This window comes from Pecten maximus, chromosome 11, assembly GCF_902652985.1.
Source record: "Pecten maximus chromosome 11, xPecMax1.1, whole genome shotgun sequence".
NCBI classification, from domain to species: domain Eukaryota; kingdom Metazoa; phylum Mollusca; class Bivalvia; order Pectinida; family Pectinidae; genus Pecten; species Pecten maximus.
In genome coordinates, this window is record NC_047025.1 from 30,971,653 (window position 1) to 30,990,858 (window position 19,206).

At 34.8% G+C, this 19,206-nt stretch overlaps 1 protein-coding gene across 2 annotated transcripts; it reads left to right on the forward strand.

Annotated features, from left to right (window-relative positions):
• The first annotated feature begins 919 nt into the window (after positions 1–919).
• Positions 920–16,858, forward strand: LOC117338403 (CKLF-like MARVEL transmembrane domain-containing protein 8). Of its 2 annotated transcripts, none has more exons than XM_033899755.1 (5): positions 920–1,016; positions 8,729–8,903; positions 10,348–10,518; positions 11,720–11,833; positions 13,426–16,858. In XM_033899755.1, the coding sequence occupies exons 2-5, from the start codon at positions 8,757–8,759 to the stop codon at positions 13,579–13,581; spliced, it is 588 nt and encodes a 195-aa protein (XP_033755646.1). In that variant the 5' UTR covers positions 920–1,016; positions 8,729–8,756; the 3' UTR covers positions 13,582–16,858. The 2 variants fall into 2 exon arrangements, with proteins under 2 accessions (XP_033755646.1, XP_033755647.1); XM_033899756.1 differs by lacking the exon at positions 920–1,016 and adding an exon at positions 4,153–4,173.
• The last annotated feature ends 2,348 nt before the right edge of the window (positions 16,859–19,206 follow it).

The following is a 19,206-nucleotide window of genomic DNA, read 5'->3' on the forward strand; positions in this document are numbered from 1 at the left end:
GTTTGAATTTTTATTTGAGGACGATCGGTTTTCAGGGTATGTTAAATTTGTATTTCCGGATATACAAGAAAACACTTTATAGCAAAAATAAAATAAAAACTAAAATCAGACATAAATAAAGTTATATTTTTGCTGAATTCCGAGGAATTATTTAATCAGAGTATAAAAAAGAAACGTTTTTTTTCAATTGATTACGTCAAAAACCGTGTTTTTAATTAAAAAGAGAAGGAATTGAGAATTGATTGCTAATTGTTAGCATTTATTAGGTCTGAAGTTGCGTTGTGTAATGGTGTGAAATGTTCTGTTAAGCAGGCGCAGATCCAGGAGTTTGAAAAGGGGGGAGGTTGCAGTAATTTAGTGGTAATGACTTTTTATCTAATTATTTTAATTGTCAAATAGGTTTTTTAGAGGAGAAAAAATAACCCTGTTATTATTATCGGATGTTAATGATTTGCGCGAGAAGTAATTTTAATTGACACTGACTATCCGCCGATAGAAATTCAGTGTTTAAACTTGTTCTTGGTGTTGTACGATGATATAGAGGTTTTCGTCCGAAACACCACTGGGACATGTACAGTTAAGTTGACTTCCAAGTTTGACGCATAAAAATTGGATCTAATCTAAGTCAACACAAAAATGCCTGTATACTTTGGTCGAGAAAAAATACGAATTACACAAACTGATATCAAGGTGTTTTTAATGATGTTCCTGTAAAAAAAAACATATTAAAAATATTTTTTTTGATTATTTATTCATTTTTTTGTTGAGAATGTAGGAAACTTTGAATATGTGTTGCCTAAATGAAATGATTTGTGTATTTGTAATTAAAATCATTATTCTCAGAATGATTAGAATAGGCAATGCGACCGTAGATAAGCTATGAACACAACCAATGCAAGTTACCTCCCTTTTAAAGTATCTCCTCCATGAAAAACACAGAAATATTTCCTGTTGTTTTGGTGGTATCTGCCGATCAAATTGCACATTTCTAGGACGTTGGATCAAGATTTGTTTCGGTAAGTGTCGAGGGCTTGGAATTGATGAGATCAAGAATGTATTTTGTAATATAACACATTATTTGAACGTCATGCAAAGTTCTTGTTTTGAACACAAGTTTGTAACTCGGTAGATGACGGGCTGTGGGCGGGTCGAAGACCCGACTACAGAAACATTAGTCTTACGAGAAAACTTGTGGCCATGAATCACGGCTAATCATAGCATATATGTATATTTCACCTGGTGTATCGTCTGCATAAATCTGTTGATCTTCTCAAACTGTGATGACCCTATGCTAATTGAGACATCAGTGAGTTTATAATTAATGTGAAATTATTGATTTTATGGAATAATACGGTATATCGTGTGGTCTGATCAGTAAGAAGTAAGATGAAGTATAGTGGACTGGTCTGGTTTAATGACATATAGACTATATCCGTTATCAATATCAGTGGCTCGATATCGTGTTTCTATCTAAATGATATGTTGGATATAATTTTCCAACATAAAAACAGTGACCAGTACATGTATCCAGAGTTTCCTTTGGTCATGACACCAGACTTGGGCATTGAATGTCAAAAATCTATCTGTCAGAATGTCTAAGTAAGTCTGGTATGAGGCCCAGACGAAACTCTATGTATATGTAGATGTTCGTCAATGGTATCAGATCTGCTCCTCAGCTTTTTAGGTGATGAGAATTATCAAGCAAATGCATTTGTACCAGATCTAGTTCAATCCAATTTATGTAAACATATAAATTTTCCTATTAATTCATACACTATATAAAATCTGCCATACTAAATACTACTTTGTATAATTTCTTCCTTTTACAATATGTTGATCCAAATTAAGATGTTCCACCTCAAAATAAAGAGGATGTAATGCTTTTTGGGGGGTGATATGATATGGATAGTGCTTTAATGAAACAAATTTTGGCCAAAATATGGCATGGTGCAAATGTCTTAACAGTTTTGAGTGGGGTGAGTGAAACGTCTGACACCCATTTATAATAAAACAGTGATTTGTGTTGGGGTGGGGGTGGAGATTATATGGTCTGATGTCTATTCATCATCTATCTATAATACATGAATGTACCAACATTGCTTCGGGAACCTTAAGCTTCCTGCCACCACAAATGAAAAAGGGCAGCATTATATATATATAACTATAACTAGCCAGTCATCAGGTAGCCTGAGTTTCCTATGGCCCTGACACCAGACATGGTGGCAGGGCCAGAGGAAACTCTGGCTAGTCATCAGGTTTAATAATGTAAATGGGATAAATAACATAGTACAGACATGATGGGAATTCAAACTTGAACTGACTCAATAGCTGCATGTGTGGTCCTGAGGCAAGATGTCAACAAAAGCCACAAGGTCATGATTTTAGCAGGCGATAGAGAACCCAACTGTATTTGATAATTTCGTTGTTGACAAAGATCCCTCTCTGACATATACCTATCTGATTTTTATCTAAATATATTTGACATGCAGAAAAAACAGCCTTTATGGAAGATATATATGTGTGACTGTCGAAACAGACCACATTTGTAGCATTCTCGTGCATACACATTTACAAATGTACATGTATGTAAAGGAGAAATCAATATTTACGGAACACCTAGGTATGAGAAAACACCATATATCATATATGTATTTGCAATTGTCTGTTGAAGATTTCAGAAGATAATTCTTTGTCTCTGAACAATCATTAGTCAAGTGAAAATGTCACAGACTTGGATCATTGATAGTCTGTGGTAATGTAGCACAATAACATTATGGTATTATGAAACATTTTCTCCTTGTTAAGCATGTATTTGAAGACTTTATGTACTTGTATCACAACTATAAATGATCAAATAGTGACATGTATATGAAAGTTCGTCTCACAATAGCTGAAGGTGTACGGCTGAATGTTTCCTCAGGCTTCAACTAGCAGTTGTATCGTTTTTCACAACGTTTGAAGACCCATGTTGCCATTTTCTGTCTTCTTACATACTGTTTTACAGACTAAATTATTATTATATATGGTTATAGATAGTTGCATTGTTAATTTTATTCCACAGATGTTCTGTATAGATTACTTTTTTCCTGAATCCACTACTTATATTAGTTAAATTATAATTTATATAGCAAAATCTGAAGGTTTTGACCTGTAACCAGGGATATTTCTGGGTCATTGATGTAAGGGTAGAATTTTGGGGGATTTGGAGAAAAAGGATGAGATTTTCCTATTTTGTATATACATGTATTCTATCACAAACTGAGAATTTCAATGGGATTTTCAGCAGAAACATGGGTAAAGATCCCTAAATCTCAGTCCAAGAGCGTCTTATACACTGTAACATATATCTGGCCTTGGATTTTGTTGAAAATTAAGTCTGTCCAGGCCGTATTATTAGGTAGAATGTGTTAAAGATCATTGCCTAAATTAAACTTATAACCCTGAGCATGGATGTGAGCTATAGGCCTATAGCCTTATTCTATATGAAAAATCAAACATTCTTACAAATATTTTTTCTCTATCCATATATATATGTGCATATGACAGCTTGATTTTAGTGACTATACACATCCTTTACATATATGATATCATAATGATGTTTTAGCATATTTGATTTATTGTGCATGTGCCATATTATTCTGATAATCTTTTCAGCAGCATAAAGTTTTTAGTTAACAAAGGCATTAAAATAACCAATGAAATACTGAAATATTCATTAGTAGACAACAGTACACAAACACACACAATTCTACACTGGTAGTTACAAACCATTGTGTGTATTGTGTCGGCACATTTATGTGTAGTGTCAAATTAAACCTGCAATAAAACATTCTACACATGTATCATATATATGCCTGTACACATACCATTGTATGTGTACTGTATTTGTGGAGCAGTATGTGACGTCTCTGCATGGCTAGGCATAGTGCCTGAAGTCTGAAGTTTGCTAATGTCAGCAGCTATAAAGCAGGTTTACTGAAAGGGAATGTTACATTTACGAGTAGAAGCTAATTGTAATAAATGTAGTAATAATTTTACTGAAGAGTGGCCATGTAGCTGTACAGATGTTACCTAACAGGACAGATCGGGAGTCTGTTTTGAAATGTTCCGACAGGTCGTATTAATATTCTGCCTCTGATGAACTAAAGACAGACAGCATTCTGTTTATGACAGGTACATCATAGATGTAGTGTTAGTAGATGATAAACAAAACAAAGACATACCGTGGTAACTGTATCTATCCTGAGGAACATTATTGTATAGCTGACTTACATGATAACTCTAAAGTTATGCTGCACCTGAACAGGTGTTGTGATAATGCATTGTTGATATATTAAACTGCTGACATATTGTTCCTGCTATTTTCCTGTATGCATTTGGCATTCATATTGGCTATAAACTGCACTAGAAAGTAATTCATATACAACCTGAAAAAATGCTTTGTTCTAAATTAAGGACTAGAGGACTGTTTTAAATATCAGGAAGTCAACTTTTACTGAAAGTGCTGCATGGTTATACATGTATGTATACAGCTTATTAATGCCATGCTTGACAACTTATTACAATTTGTATTGGGAGGTTATAATTTCACATGTTTTAATGTTCATGCCTAGGAAAAGTGTGCATTGATTTAAGATCTGCTGTTGACAAACTAATACCTTACACACCTATACATATTTTAAGCTGACTCTTGCGTTTAGCTCCCTAAAATATTAAGTCCGAAGGAGCTATTCATTGCTATACCCGTGACGTCTGCAGTCACTTCTGTAGACAGCTTGGTTAAGATACTCATAAAACAGTGTTGGGTCATACAAGACCTTTCCATTGGTATAACAATAATGCAGACCTGCTGAAAAAAATGTACCTGAAAACTCTTGCTGATATGATTAACTGTAAGGGAAGTTTTGCTGATGATTTAAATCGTAAGTTGGGGTCCAAAGTCTGATGTCTCTAGATCTAGGGTCCAAATATAAAGTCGATTGTCTCTAGATCTAGGGTCCAAAGTCGGGTGTCTCTAGATCTTGGGTCCAAAATCGGGTGTCTCTAGATCTATGGTCCGAAGTCAGGTGTCTCTAGATCTTGAGTCCAAAGTCGGGTGTCTCTAGATCTACCTGGCTCCAATGTCGATTGTCTCTAGATATATGGTCCGAAGTCAGATGTCTCTAGATCTACCTGGGTCCAAAGTTGGGTGTCTCTAGATCTAGGGTCTGAAGTCAGGTGTCTCTAGATCTAGGGTCCAAAGTCAGGTGTCTCTTTATATATTGTTCCCTGGCCACTGAACATTAGTTATCAGTTCACAAGTTTAATAGATATAGCAACCCAAACAATTTGAGCATACATCATGTGAATTTGTGCCTAAATTCAAAATCATGTGAATTTGTGCCTAAATTCAACAGATTGAAGAAATTGAAAATTATATTATACATTCGTTCACTGACCAGTTTCTATAGCTAGTACAGGTCTGTATATAATGTTAGTGCGTGTGTGTGATCAAGGCCTAAGGCTAGCATGTCACACATAGTTAGAACAGTCTTCAAAGTTATGCATACTTTCCTGGGGGATACATATACTGGACACTAAACATGTTTAAAGTATACATACAGTCACACCCTTGGGGATTCTAAATCATTATATACATACAGTATACAGTCACACCCTTGGAGATTCTACATCATTATATACATACAGTATACAGTCACACATTGGAGCTATTTATATCATTATATACATACAGTATACAGTCACACCCTTGGAGCTCCTATATCATAATATACATACAGTATACAGTCACACCCTTGGAGATTCTATATCATTGTATCATACATGTACAGAATAGAACTACATAATTTATAGACCATCATCACCTTGTATGTTAGTACAATGTACTTCAGTGTGTAGCAGTTTTCATAACTTTTTTTCATGATGAAACAATTACATGTAACCTGAAATGGAGAGCTATATATACAATTTCCGTAGAGTTAGCACGAATGGACATCTGGAGACAAAATCTGTTTATGTGTTAAATTATGTTTGATGGGATGAGTATTGATAACCATTTATAGATTGACAGGATCTGGCCTACCTATCAATCTAAATTACAGAATTACAAATAGAAGGTGACCGTGTACTACAGATGATGTTTGTAGATATGTGTGTAAATTGGGAGAGAACGAGTCAGTACAAAGACTCACTTTATATGTATGTAGTGAAACTCAGATCTTATCTCAGGGATTATACATGACAGCTCCCTATGGTCTACTGGACAGCTCCAGGATTGTGATATATGCATGTATATACAGAACTAGATGTGCTCCTTGACTACCTCCGACCCCTGAACCTCATCTCTTTACCTGTGTGGGAGGAAATGCTATCCATTTCATCAGAGATGAATGGCCGTGCTGGATTTACAGGGAAACCTTTTGCCAGTCTTCAACATTTTGTCATTTGCCCTGAAAGAAGATTGTATCCTGCACGATAACCATGCATTTCCTCATTTGCGTTAGCAACTTAGCAACAGGGGGTGAGGGATGGATGGTGATTTGATTCTTTTGATAAACTACACCCTGGTACTTACCTTTTGATATGCTTACAGAGAATGACTTCTATTATTTGTGGAATTTCTAGTTATATTTATTTCTTTGAAAATAAATATTAATCCTATTGTGGTTTATGTAGATTAATATCTTCAAGTCTCCAGATTGTAGCACATTATACATACGTTGTTGCTGTGGGCTTTTCAAGAGAATTACAATGACCCCTTAAGGTACTAATCCTGGTATAGGGGATATATACAGTTAGATCTGCTGGAGATCTTCAATTTAAACAAACAGGAGTGCATTTTCTCAAATTTTCAAATTCATTGTTACAGACCATTTCTTAATACACATGCCACATTTAATTTTACTGGGTTCAAATTCCTTTAAGGTGCCTGGTTTCCTCAGACATTGGACGATATATATACCTACCTTTATTAGTATACCAGAGTAGTTTCGTACTCTGGGCATTCTCGTCAGCAGTGGATGATCTACCTTCATAATTTTTTCTTGGCTTTTCAATGACATGTTATCATCTTGAAAGTGGTCCCAAAATATATACAGTCAAACCTCGATGATTCGAACTTCGTTGATTCGAATTTCTCGCTGTATCGAACTTTTTGCTTGGTCCCGAATTTCCTCACTATATAACGCTACTAACGAACCTATGCATGATTCAAATTTTTATAAATCGAAGTTTTTCGATGTATCGAACTTTTTTCATGGTCCGTTAGCTATGATGTTATAGGTAATTGACATCTCATGATTCGAACAAAAAGTTTACCTGTACTGACCACTGGACAGGTGTTTGTCGTGACCCCCGCGGCAAGAGTTCACACCCCTCCCAAAAATGTCCTGACTGACAATAGGGATAACGATAGCGTGCGTTGTCACTCCCGATCATGGGGTTAATTAATAATCAGACTAAATTGATAGATAAATGGAATATTTAGAAGCCATGGCATTTAATCACTCCAGTAAACCATACCGGTAGTCGTCTCCGCCGCTATTGAAATCAGCGGTCGGTGAGTAAATTTTACGGAACTATAAAACAAGCGGATCAATTTTAAACACAAACAATTGGCGATGTCTTCACTCATATTCAAAGTGTCACGTTTCAAACTTATACATAAATATCCAAGAAAATTGATTATTTATCATTCAATCATGCATTCTCACACCGATCGGCAATGTACTTTTGTTTTATCTATAAGCCGGGATATAAGTGCTTTGTAACATATACATAGTTTGTTTAATTAAAAAATGCTAAGGTATAATTAATGAAAAGTATTTTTATTTTGTTGGGTTTGGGGTAAATTAACTAAACATTTCGATGTGAGCTTGACAGGCAACGATCAACACGAAGACACTGAGGACATATAACGTTAACAGATATGGTCATTATCAAGAAAACATTGATCTATTGTCAACCATGAATAATTCGAAGTCCCGCTGTTTCGAAGTTTTTCTGTTAGTCCCCTGAACTTCGAAACATCGAAGTTTGACTGTATATCAAAAATTTAGCTTGGTTAAACTGTTTCTGGTACCTGCCCAGAGAATTCTCATTATGAGGGCCATTTTCAGGATACAGACACACAGAGGGTATAAAATGCTAGAGGAGAGATAGAAGAAGGGTGAGACAGAGATAAAGGGGAATGGAAAGGGAAAAGTGCACCTATTGTGTTATGTGTTAAAAAAAGTCCCACACACAGCTTTCTTTCTGCCGTGACCCTGCACGACGGGTTTTAGTTCACTTTATTAAAAAAAAAAGAATTGGGATCACCAAGTAATAGTTATTTTTGTTAGGAAAACAATTAAAAACAAAATATAAGTGGGGATTTTTTTTTTTTTTTTACGCATGGTCAACCTCCAAGCCTGAGTGAAATTGAATATCCGAATTCGTCGAAAGAATAAATAACTTTTTGTTGGTGACCACCCCAAATACACTTGTCACCTCTTTCTCTTTGCATAAAAACAATATTTATTGTGTTTATTTGAGAGGAATTTAGGATTTTTTTTTGTCGTGAGAAATATCATTCAGTAATTATAATGGAAATTATTGACATTTTGGTGTTACAACGGTTAATTGATGCCTTGCATCTTTTCTTCAAAACTGTCTTTATGACAAATGCTTTATAGATCTTGTAACATTGGCCTGTCGACATATAAACACATATATTGTCATCTTGTTACAGATCTAGATCAGTTCAATAAGAGATCAGTATGACGGATTACAGCGCCCCAGCACCAGGTCAGTACGCAGTGACCACAGAGACTACAACAAGCTCGGCACCACAGTCACAACCTTCCATCGGCCTGGACAAGGAATGGCTAAAGAGCATGCCATCGTACCTCAAGATCGCAGAAATGGTGAGAATCCAATACAGGCATGTTGCTACCTTTTCTATAAAAATATTTTCTGGGCACGGTAAAAGTGAAAAATGAGTCCTATCAATATGTATGTTAGGATAAAAACGGCCAGTGCCAAAAATGTTGCCAAAATATATAATGTTTCAATACTTCTTAACCTTGTGTAATGGCATAATGTATAGGCACATTAAGCCCTTCGTAATAACACAATGTTAAGGTGCTGTAAGCACTTAATAAAGACACAGTATTCAGGTGCAGTAAGCACTTCGTAACAACACAATGTTCAGGTGCTGTAAGCCCTTCATAATGACACAATGTTCAGGTGCTGTAAGCCTTTCATAATGACACAACACTCAGGTGCTGTAAGCCCTTCATAACTACACAATGTTCAAATGCTGTAAGCCCCTCACAATGACACAATGTTCAGATATGGTAAGCCTTTCGTAAAGATACAATATTTAGGTGCAGTAAGCACTTCTTAACAACACTAGTACTATGTTCAGATGCTGTAAGCCCTTCATGACTACCCAATGTTCAAGTGCTGTAAGCCCCTCATAATGACACAAAGTTCAGATACTGTAAGCCCTTCATAATGACACAAAGTTCAGATACTGTAAGCCCTTCATAATGACACAATGCTCATGTGCTGTAAGCCGATAATGGCACAATGTTCATGTGCTGTAATTAAGCCCTTCAATATAATACAACATTCAGTTGATATAAGCCCTTGGTAAAAACAATAGTCAGGTGCTGTAATTATAAGCCCTTCATAACTACACAATGTTCAAGTGCTGTAAGTCCATCATAATGACACAATGTTCAACTGCTGTAAGCCCTTTTGTATTGACATATGACACAAAGGTCAAGTGTTGTAAGCCCTTTATAATGACACAATGTTCAGATGCTGTAATATAAGCCCATAACAACACCATCTTTAGATGCTGTAAGCCCTTCATAATGACACAATATTCAGGTACTGTGATCATGAGCCCTAAGTAGTAACACTTACATAATATACATGTATAATTATGTGCTATCAACCCTTTGTGATGGCACAATTTTAGTGGTGCTAAGATCCCTCTGGGATCCCTTGTTAATTCTACCATGCTGTATACCATACGTAATTATACTGTAACTGTAACCCCTTATACAATGTACAGTAAACTCTCCTGTTCTACCATTTAAAGTCATCCGAGTCCATTATGTCTCAAATGTCTCTGTTTTATTATATAATTATTATAGGGAAAACAATCATTGGAACTGATTTCAATAAATTCTATATTATATTGAGACTGAATGTAAGATCTGTTTAATGATACATTAGGCATGGTAATGTAATAAGTCCTATATACCCGGTAAGGATATATGGTAAATAATAGCATGCTTTAAAGTTGTGTAATGATTATTTTAACTGTAAACCCTCTATATATCTTTTGTGTTACAGGTATTAGATTTGATCCTGTTTATCTGTGCTAGTGCCAACATCTACTTCTCCAACTCTGGCGGGGGCTGGGTCCAGTTTGTGGCAATTTCTGCCCTCATTACAACACTGCTATTCTTCCTCTTCCATCTCCTCAGAGTTATCGGCCGACTGCCTGGTCCCTGGGGTATGATTGTAAGTACACATGTATGTCTAGAAATGGTTCGGTTTTATTCAGGAGACAGGTTATTTTCGTATACCCTACTGCCAAGTTCTGGTCAGTTATTTCCCAGCTTATGTGTGAGGGCTACCTCCCTTATCATAATCAACATTGATATTGTTTGGTAAACAAACATTGAAAATGATACTATCCTACTTTACCTGCTTTGTTGTTAACAATGGTTTACTATATTGTGTATTGTGTTACCATTTATTGGCCTTAATGAATTTATGGGTCGTTGATAATATGATAAAACTAAATTTAAAGTTGGTTTACCTTTAGGATATAACAATGATAATGTTTGTTTACATTAAGAATATAAAAATGATAACGTTTGTTTAAGGATATAACAATGATAATGTTTGTTTACATTAAGGATATAACAATGATAATGTTTGTTTAAGGATATAACAATGATTATGTTTGTTTACATTAAGGATATAACAATGATAATGTTTGTTTAAGGATATAACAATGATAATGTTTGTTTAAGGATATAACAATGATTATGTTTGTTTAAGGATATAACAATGATAATGTTTGTTTACATTAAGGATATAACAATGATAATGTTTGTTTACATTAAGGATATAACAATGATAATGTTTGTTTAAGGATATAACAATGATAATGTTTGTTTAAGGATATAACAATGATAATGTTTGTTTACATTAAGGATATAACAATGATAATGTTTGTTTACATTGAGGATATAACAATGATAATGTTTGTTTAAGGATATAACAACGATAATGTTTGTTTACATTAAGGATATAACAATGATAATGTTTGTTTAAGGATATAACAATGATAATGTTTGTTTACATTAAGGATATAACAATGATAATGTTTGTTTAAGGATATAACAATGATAATGTTTGTTTAAGGATATAACAATGATAATTTTTGTTTACATTAAGGATATAACAATGATAATGTTTGTTTACATTAAGGATATAACAATGATAATGTTTGTTTAAGGATATAACAATGATAATGTTTGTTTACATTAAGGATATAACAATGATTATGTTTGTTTACATTAAGGATATAACAATGATAATGTTTGTTTAAGGATATATATATAACAATGATTATGTTTGTTTACATTAAGGATATAACAATGATAATGTTTGTTTACATTAAGGATATAACAATGATAATGTTTGTTTACAGGAGTTCATCTACTACATTGTATATGATGTATTAATATTGATTGCGGCCATCGTAGCAGCTGCTCTCACCGGAACTACGAATCCTAACGGCAACGGTGCTATTATAGCATCTGCTGTAAGTATACTGAAATCATGTTATAATGCCTTGTCACGTCATCTTCTCTGTTATACTGGTTCTTTCCCGCGAGGTTCAGAGATATTCCAGAAATCAAGCCAAATCAATGATAATGAGCTTTTCGCATTGGTTGGCTAAGCTTACAAATAACTTCCATGATAAGACAGTCCTTGACAGTTAAAAAAGTATTTGTTCCTTAACTGCAGTTAAAAAAGTGTTTGTTACTAAGTTAAGTAATTGCTCATTTCATTCTTCTTTAGCTTTCAAAATGTAAGCAAAAGTTTAAAGTCAAAGGAAATGTAAAGTCTGTGTCTTTCTTTAGACTTTTTTTTCAGAAATTATGAAAAAGAACATAGTTTATTACTTAAACTAAACTAAATTAAACTAAATTAAACTAATTTCAATTTTTTATAATATTAATCTACCCTCAGAAATGGCAAAAAACAATAAATCTTTTAATACAATTACAACAACCTTCGCAGTACCAAAGCTAGCATGTCGTACATGTATTTGTTTTTTCATGAAATTTAGATAAAAATTATAAATGATCTGTCTGATTTGCAAATGCCAGCATGAGTAATCTCTGTAGAATATTTTATTATACCAAGCACTAAGGAAGGATAAATGCCTCAATCCTTTATGTCAGTACCTTTAGGTATCAATCTATACTAAAACGCCTGCATCAGTGGGAGACACCTCATTAACCCCTCAAAGGATTTAGTGTCACACCACAGTATTGGAACATACTGCAACTACTTAGGTTTTAGTGGACGTCAGTCAAGGTTAAAAAAGGTCAAAGGTCACACCACTTTGTGAAATAAAATCATGTAGTTAAGATATATTGTAAACCCTCTCATTAATGACGATTTAGTTCTGTAAGATGTATAGGTACTTCAGCCTTCCGTGACACTTCGTGCTGTCTATAATTTTTTCACAATGGTTGATGTTTCATTTTGATGACTTGTATTCGATGTCTATTTATTGCCTTTATTTAGTTTTTTACCAAAGTGTGAATATTTCAGTGTTTTTAGTGCTACCCTCAAAACAGTAAATAGCTCTGTCCTGTAATTAAAATATAAATGGGTTTATTGCCCAGTGAACAGCAGGGTCTTCTTGTAGTAGTCGGTGACTACTTCATTGAACAACATACTGGATGCCCGTCGCATAGCATCCAGAGCAATTAGGGTAAAGTGTCTTGCCTACGAAAGCAACCACAACATGATAGACTGGTCCGTTATTCAGCTTTCCAAGAAACACAAACCGTCACGTATAGGGAGCATCAAACTAATCACCTTGGATCTTCATCTCAGGTTAATTGGCCGGGTTCAAATTGACTGAGCTATCATGGCCCCTGGCCGGGATGGAAGGATACAGGGGACTTACTGTGGGAAGAAACTGGAGTACCAGGGAAACCCCACATTGTCTGGCTGGTGACCCCATAATATACCTTTTCACATCCAAACAAGGCCTTTAGGTGAAGTGTGTTACCACTGTGCAACACAACCACCCTGTAATTGATAACTGTACTGTTAAATGATGATCTGTTATGATACTTGTATGTTATTAAGAATGATTAACATTTTTATTTGCAGCTGTTTGGCTTTGTAACACTGATAGTGTACCTTGTAGACACATTCTTTATGTACCGGGCCTGGAAGGCTGGTACGCTGACAGCTGGAAGTGGTAATACCACAATGCATACCACCACTACATCTTCAACCACGTACGAAACACGCACCCAGTACTAGGCCAGACACCACGTCCTGCAGCCAGAAAGTACGACAGTATATCTAGGCTCATCAGGACGCCATGAAAAATGTATTGCTGAAGATTTGCTTCATGTTTTTCTAGGTTACATCAAAACACTTCTACTTCATTGATGTGTTGATTACTGTTACAGATATCTAAACAATGTAGTGAATACAGTGGTTCTATGGACGAATGTCCGGGCTTTACATTAACCAATATTCAAATTTTGCTTATTTTTTTCAAAATTGCTGCATTGTAGGTATGTTCTTTTCACAAGCAGTGAAATATTTGTTTCCACTAAAAAGACAGTTTGTAACTTTTTTCTGATATATGCTATAAAAAAAATTTAAACATAAAAAAAACTGAATAAGCCGAATTCATAACAGTCATAATCACCTAAGTAAGTATATAGTGTCACGAGTTGTGATGGGATGTGATAAATGTTGATAAAATGTGTAGAGTTATTTCCCTTTGATCACTGGCTGTTGAGTGTTGAGAGCAGATAAACTTTGTGTCACTGGTAACGTATTTTACCTCAGGTAATTCATGAGACCTAGTCGTTAGGCTGAAACAAGCTCTAGATATAGTATATCATGTGACTGTTTACCCAGTACTCACCAGAAACAAGCTCTAGATATAGTATACCATGTGACTGTTTACCTAGTACTCACCAGAAACAAGACCTAGATATAGTATATCATATGACTGTTTACCTAGTACTCACCAGAAACAAGCTCTAGATATAGTATACCATGTGACTGTTTACCTAGTACTCACCAGAAACAAGCTCTAGATATAGTATATCATATGACTGTTTACCTAGTACTCACCAGAAACAAGCTCTAGATATAGTATATCATATGACTGTTTACCTAGTACTCACCAGAAACAAGCTCTAGATATAGTATATCATATGACTGTTTACCTAGTACTCACCAGAAACAAGCTCTAGATATAGTATATCATATGACTGTTTACCTAGTACTCACCAGAAACAAGCTCTAGATATAGTATATCATGTGACTGTTTACCTAGTACTCACCAGAAACAAGCTCTAGATATAGTATATCATATGACTGTTTACCCAGTACTCACCAGAAACAAGATCTAGATATAGTATATAATGTGACTGTTTACCTAGTACTCACCAGAAACAGGTGTCTGTAAACGTGTTGTACCTACGTGGGGTTTTTGTAGTTATCGCTGTTAAAATATATAGACGCTATGTGGGGATTGGAACTAGTGTAGAATTTAGCATTTATTGATGCACCCTTTTCTCACTGTACTGTGGTGTACGATATCTGAGACTACAGCATATACAAAACATGCAATGATAGAAGTAGTTCAGTGAAGTTTTTTGTTTGTGAGTGTATATCATGTTTGCTATTTAACAAATCTGGTTGTGTATGGATGATTTTGTTTTTTCCTAGTTCAGAACTAATATTTCAAAAATGCTGTCAAAAGTTTCAAACTTGTCAAAAGATAATTTGTGATCACAATTAGTATGTGTACCACCAACTTTAAAAACTTTTGTGAAACTATTAAAGCATTTGTTCCAATTTGTGTGAATGTACTTGATTAAGAAAATAATTTTAATCTAGCTCTATGCAAGTGTCTTTTTTGTGAAAAGGCAGTACTCATCCTTTGGTTATTACTAGAAATATTTTATTTCACAGAATATGTTTCTAAATTTTAGCATAATATTAAGATTCAAGTAAACATAAATCTATTTTTTGGCATGCGCATGTCAATTTATATATTAAACTATATACATGTACTAAAATTACCAAATTAAAGCATTTATTTTTATTTTTGAAGAAAAACTATATCTGAGAATTTTCATTTAGCAAGGTTTGGAACACTTATATATCCTTTATAATTTGGCTATTGATTATGTACATATAATTGTTATTTTGAGGATATGTGAACAATGGTCATTTAACAAAGAATACTCTAATTAGTCATTAATGCTGGAAAAAATGATCTTACAGTGATATTACTCTGTTTAATGTCAAATCTCCGTAATGACTTACTGTTTAGCCCTGGGACATTCTTATGAAGTGATGTCTCAGTTTTAAAACCAGATGTATATGATATGTTGAGATCTATGTTGTTATTGTGGTATATTAGGATGTGGGTCTGATGAAGATGATGTACCAGTAGTATGCTGGGATATCTGTATCTGTAACAAGTTGTCTAGGATAAATTGTATAAAATACCGGGTATTTTTGTCTGTATGAAATTGCAAATATTTATATGAAATTTGAAATAGCTGTTTTTAATATGGAAACAAAATTCTTTGATTCTTTATTTGTATAAAGATCTGTACATGTACATTGTTTATTGTAAAAGCTGAAGGTCACTCAGGTGATCAAGCTGAAGGTCACTCAGGTGATCGAGATGAAGGTCACTCAGGTGATCAAGATGAAGGTTTCTTTACATTTATGTTACTGTGACATTTACATCACACAGGTAAAATGTTATTACTGTATTCTCCTGTACAGTTATTTTGGTGAGGACGGTATTTCTCTGATTCATTAGGGATTTAAATGATCGCAAAAATTCAGCTGTGAAATAAACGCACATGCATAAGTATTATGCACATTTTCTATTGATCTAATTGGTCTTCATCCTGTGGTTGTTGTCACTACCAAAGCTTTGTCTAAAATGATCTAATGTTGTTTCGACAATTATTTTAAAAAAATTGATAATTATTATTGAATCTTTGGTGTTATAAACGATATATTTTAGCAATGTTAAACAAGAGATGCTGAAACAAAACCGTACTAGAAATACTAGATTTAATCTGTTGATTTCTGCAGTGTAAACAAACTTTTTTCTAAACAAATCAAGTTTATAATTGAATACTGTGCAACCTTTTCTGAATGGTGATTCAGTTCAGATAGCAGTTCTGGGATATGAGAAATAGGCGACAACCATTTTGTTTGTAGTGTCTTTGTGCCATGACCTAGTGTACTATCTACAGTATATATATAATGTATATAACTGGATCACCTGTATTTATGGCAGCTTTGTGTTGTGATGGTAGTATAGAGCTGTGTCACAGTCTGTTAGCATTGTATAACGGTTGTTAATATCCCTCCTTAGCTCAATTTCATTCTGATATGTGAATTAAAAAAAAATTAAAGATCAAATATTAGTGATTCATATTGAAATCTGATGCCTTTGAAGGCTGTTCTATTTAATGAACGTGTACAAAATTCTGTTCTTTCATAATTTATTGATTTCAATTCAATAACAGATTTGATATCTTTTTCAGATCAGTGAATACATGAGGTGTATATAATATATACAACAGTGAACAGTGCTAATAAATAAGTTTGAGGCCTTACTATATTCTTAAAACTGTTTCTCTGCTAATTGTGGTGATGTGTGCTGATGGAAGTATCTTCATTCTAATCATCTCTCATGGTACAAACATGTGTACATAATACATCCTATTTAATAGGTCACTGTGGTTAATGAGCTTAAAATAGAACAGATACAAACTGACCACCTTATCCATGTCTTGAATTCATCCATGTGATGTTTGTGTGTTGTCGCTTTCAATAACACACGGTGACCTCTGTATTCAGACATTAGACATGATGATTCAATAAACAGAATTAAAAATGGCAACCTTAAAGATTGTACAATAACCTCAGACTATATATTGTTTTTTATGATCAGTAGACACATAATTTTGTTTCTTTTCAAATTTTTAGCCCACCATCATCAGATGGTGGGCTATTCAAATCGCCCTGCGTCCGTGGTCCGTCGTCCGTCCGTCCGTCCGTCCGTCCGTCCGTCCCTCCCTCCGTCCGTCCGTCCCTCCGTCCGTCCGTAAACAATTCTTGTTATCGCTAATCCTCAGAAAGTACTGAAGGGAACTTTCTCAAATTTCATATGTGGGTTCCCCTTGGTGCCTAGTTATGCATATTGCATTTTGAGACCAATCGTAAAACAACATGGCCGACAGGCAGCCATCTTGGATTTTGACAATTGAAGTTTGTTATCGCTATTTCTGAGAAAGTACTGAAGGGATCTTTCTCAAATTTCATCTGTAGATTCCCCTTGGTGCCTAGTTATGCATATTGCATTTTGAGACCAATCGGAAAACAACATGGCCGACAGGCAGCCATCTTGGATTTTGACAATTGAAGTTTGTTATCGCTATTTCTGAGAAAGTACTGAAGGGATCTTTCTCAAATTTCATATGTAGGTTTCCCTTGGTGCCTAGTTATGCATATTGCATTTTGAGACCTATCGGAAAACAACATGGCCGACAGGCAGCCATCTTGGATTTTGACAATTGAAGTTTGTTATCGCTATTTCTGAGGAAGAACTGAAGGGATCTTTCTCAAATTTCATATGTAGATTCCCCTTGGTGCCTAGTTATGCATATTGCATTTTGAGATCAATCGGAAAACAACATGGCCGACAGGCAGCCATCTTGGATTTTGACAATTGAAGTTTGTTATCGCTATTTCTGAGAAAGTAATGAAGGGATCTTTCTCAAATTTCATATGTAGGTTTCCCTTGGTGCCTAGTTATGCATATTGCATTTTGAGACCAATCGGAAAACAACATGGCCGATAGGCAGCCATCTTGGATTTTGACAATTGAAGTTTGTTATCGCTATTTCTAAGAAAGAACTGAAGGGATCTTTCTCAAATTTCATATGTAGGTTTCCCTTGGTGCCTAGTTATGCATATTGCATTTTGAGACCAATCGGAAAACAACATGGCCCACAGGTAGCCATCTTGGATTTTGTCAATTGAAGTTTGTTATCGCTATTTCTGAGAAAGAACTGAAGGGATCTTTCTCAAATTTCATATGTAGGTTTCCCTTGGTGCCTAGTTATGCATATTGCATTTTGAGACCAATCAGAAAACAACATGGCCGACAGGCAGCCATTTTGGATTTTGACAATTGAAGTTTGTTATCGCTATTTCTGAGAAAGTACTGAAGGGATCTTTCTCAAATTTCATATGTAGGTTTTTCTTGGTGCCTAGTTATGCATATTGCATTTTGAGACCTATCAGAAAACAACATGGCCGACAGGCAGCCATCTTGGATTTTGACAATTGAAGTTTGTTATCGCTATTTCTCAGAAAGTGCTGAAGGGATCTTTCTCAAATTTCATATATAGGTTCCCCTTGGTGCCTAGTTATGCATATTACATTTTAAGACCTATCAGAAAACAACATGGCCGACAGGCAGCCATCTTAGATTTTGACAATTGAAGTTTGTTATCGCTATTTCACAGAAAGTAATGAAGGGATCTTTCTCAAATTTCATATTTAGGTTCCCCTCGGTGCCTAGTTATGCATATTACATTTTAAGACCTATCAGAAAACAACATGGCCGACAGGCAGCCATCTTAGATTTTGACAATTGAAGTTTGTTATCGCTATTTCACAGAAAGTAATGAAGGGATCTTTCTCAAATTTCATATTTAGGTTCCCCTCGGTGCCTAGTTATGCATATTGCATTTTGAGACTAATCGTAAAACAACATGGCCGACAGGCAGCCATCTTAGATTTTGGCAATTGAAACTTATTATCGCTATTTTTCAGAAAGTACTGAAGGGATCTTTCTCAAACATTTTTATAAGTCCCCCT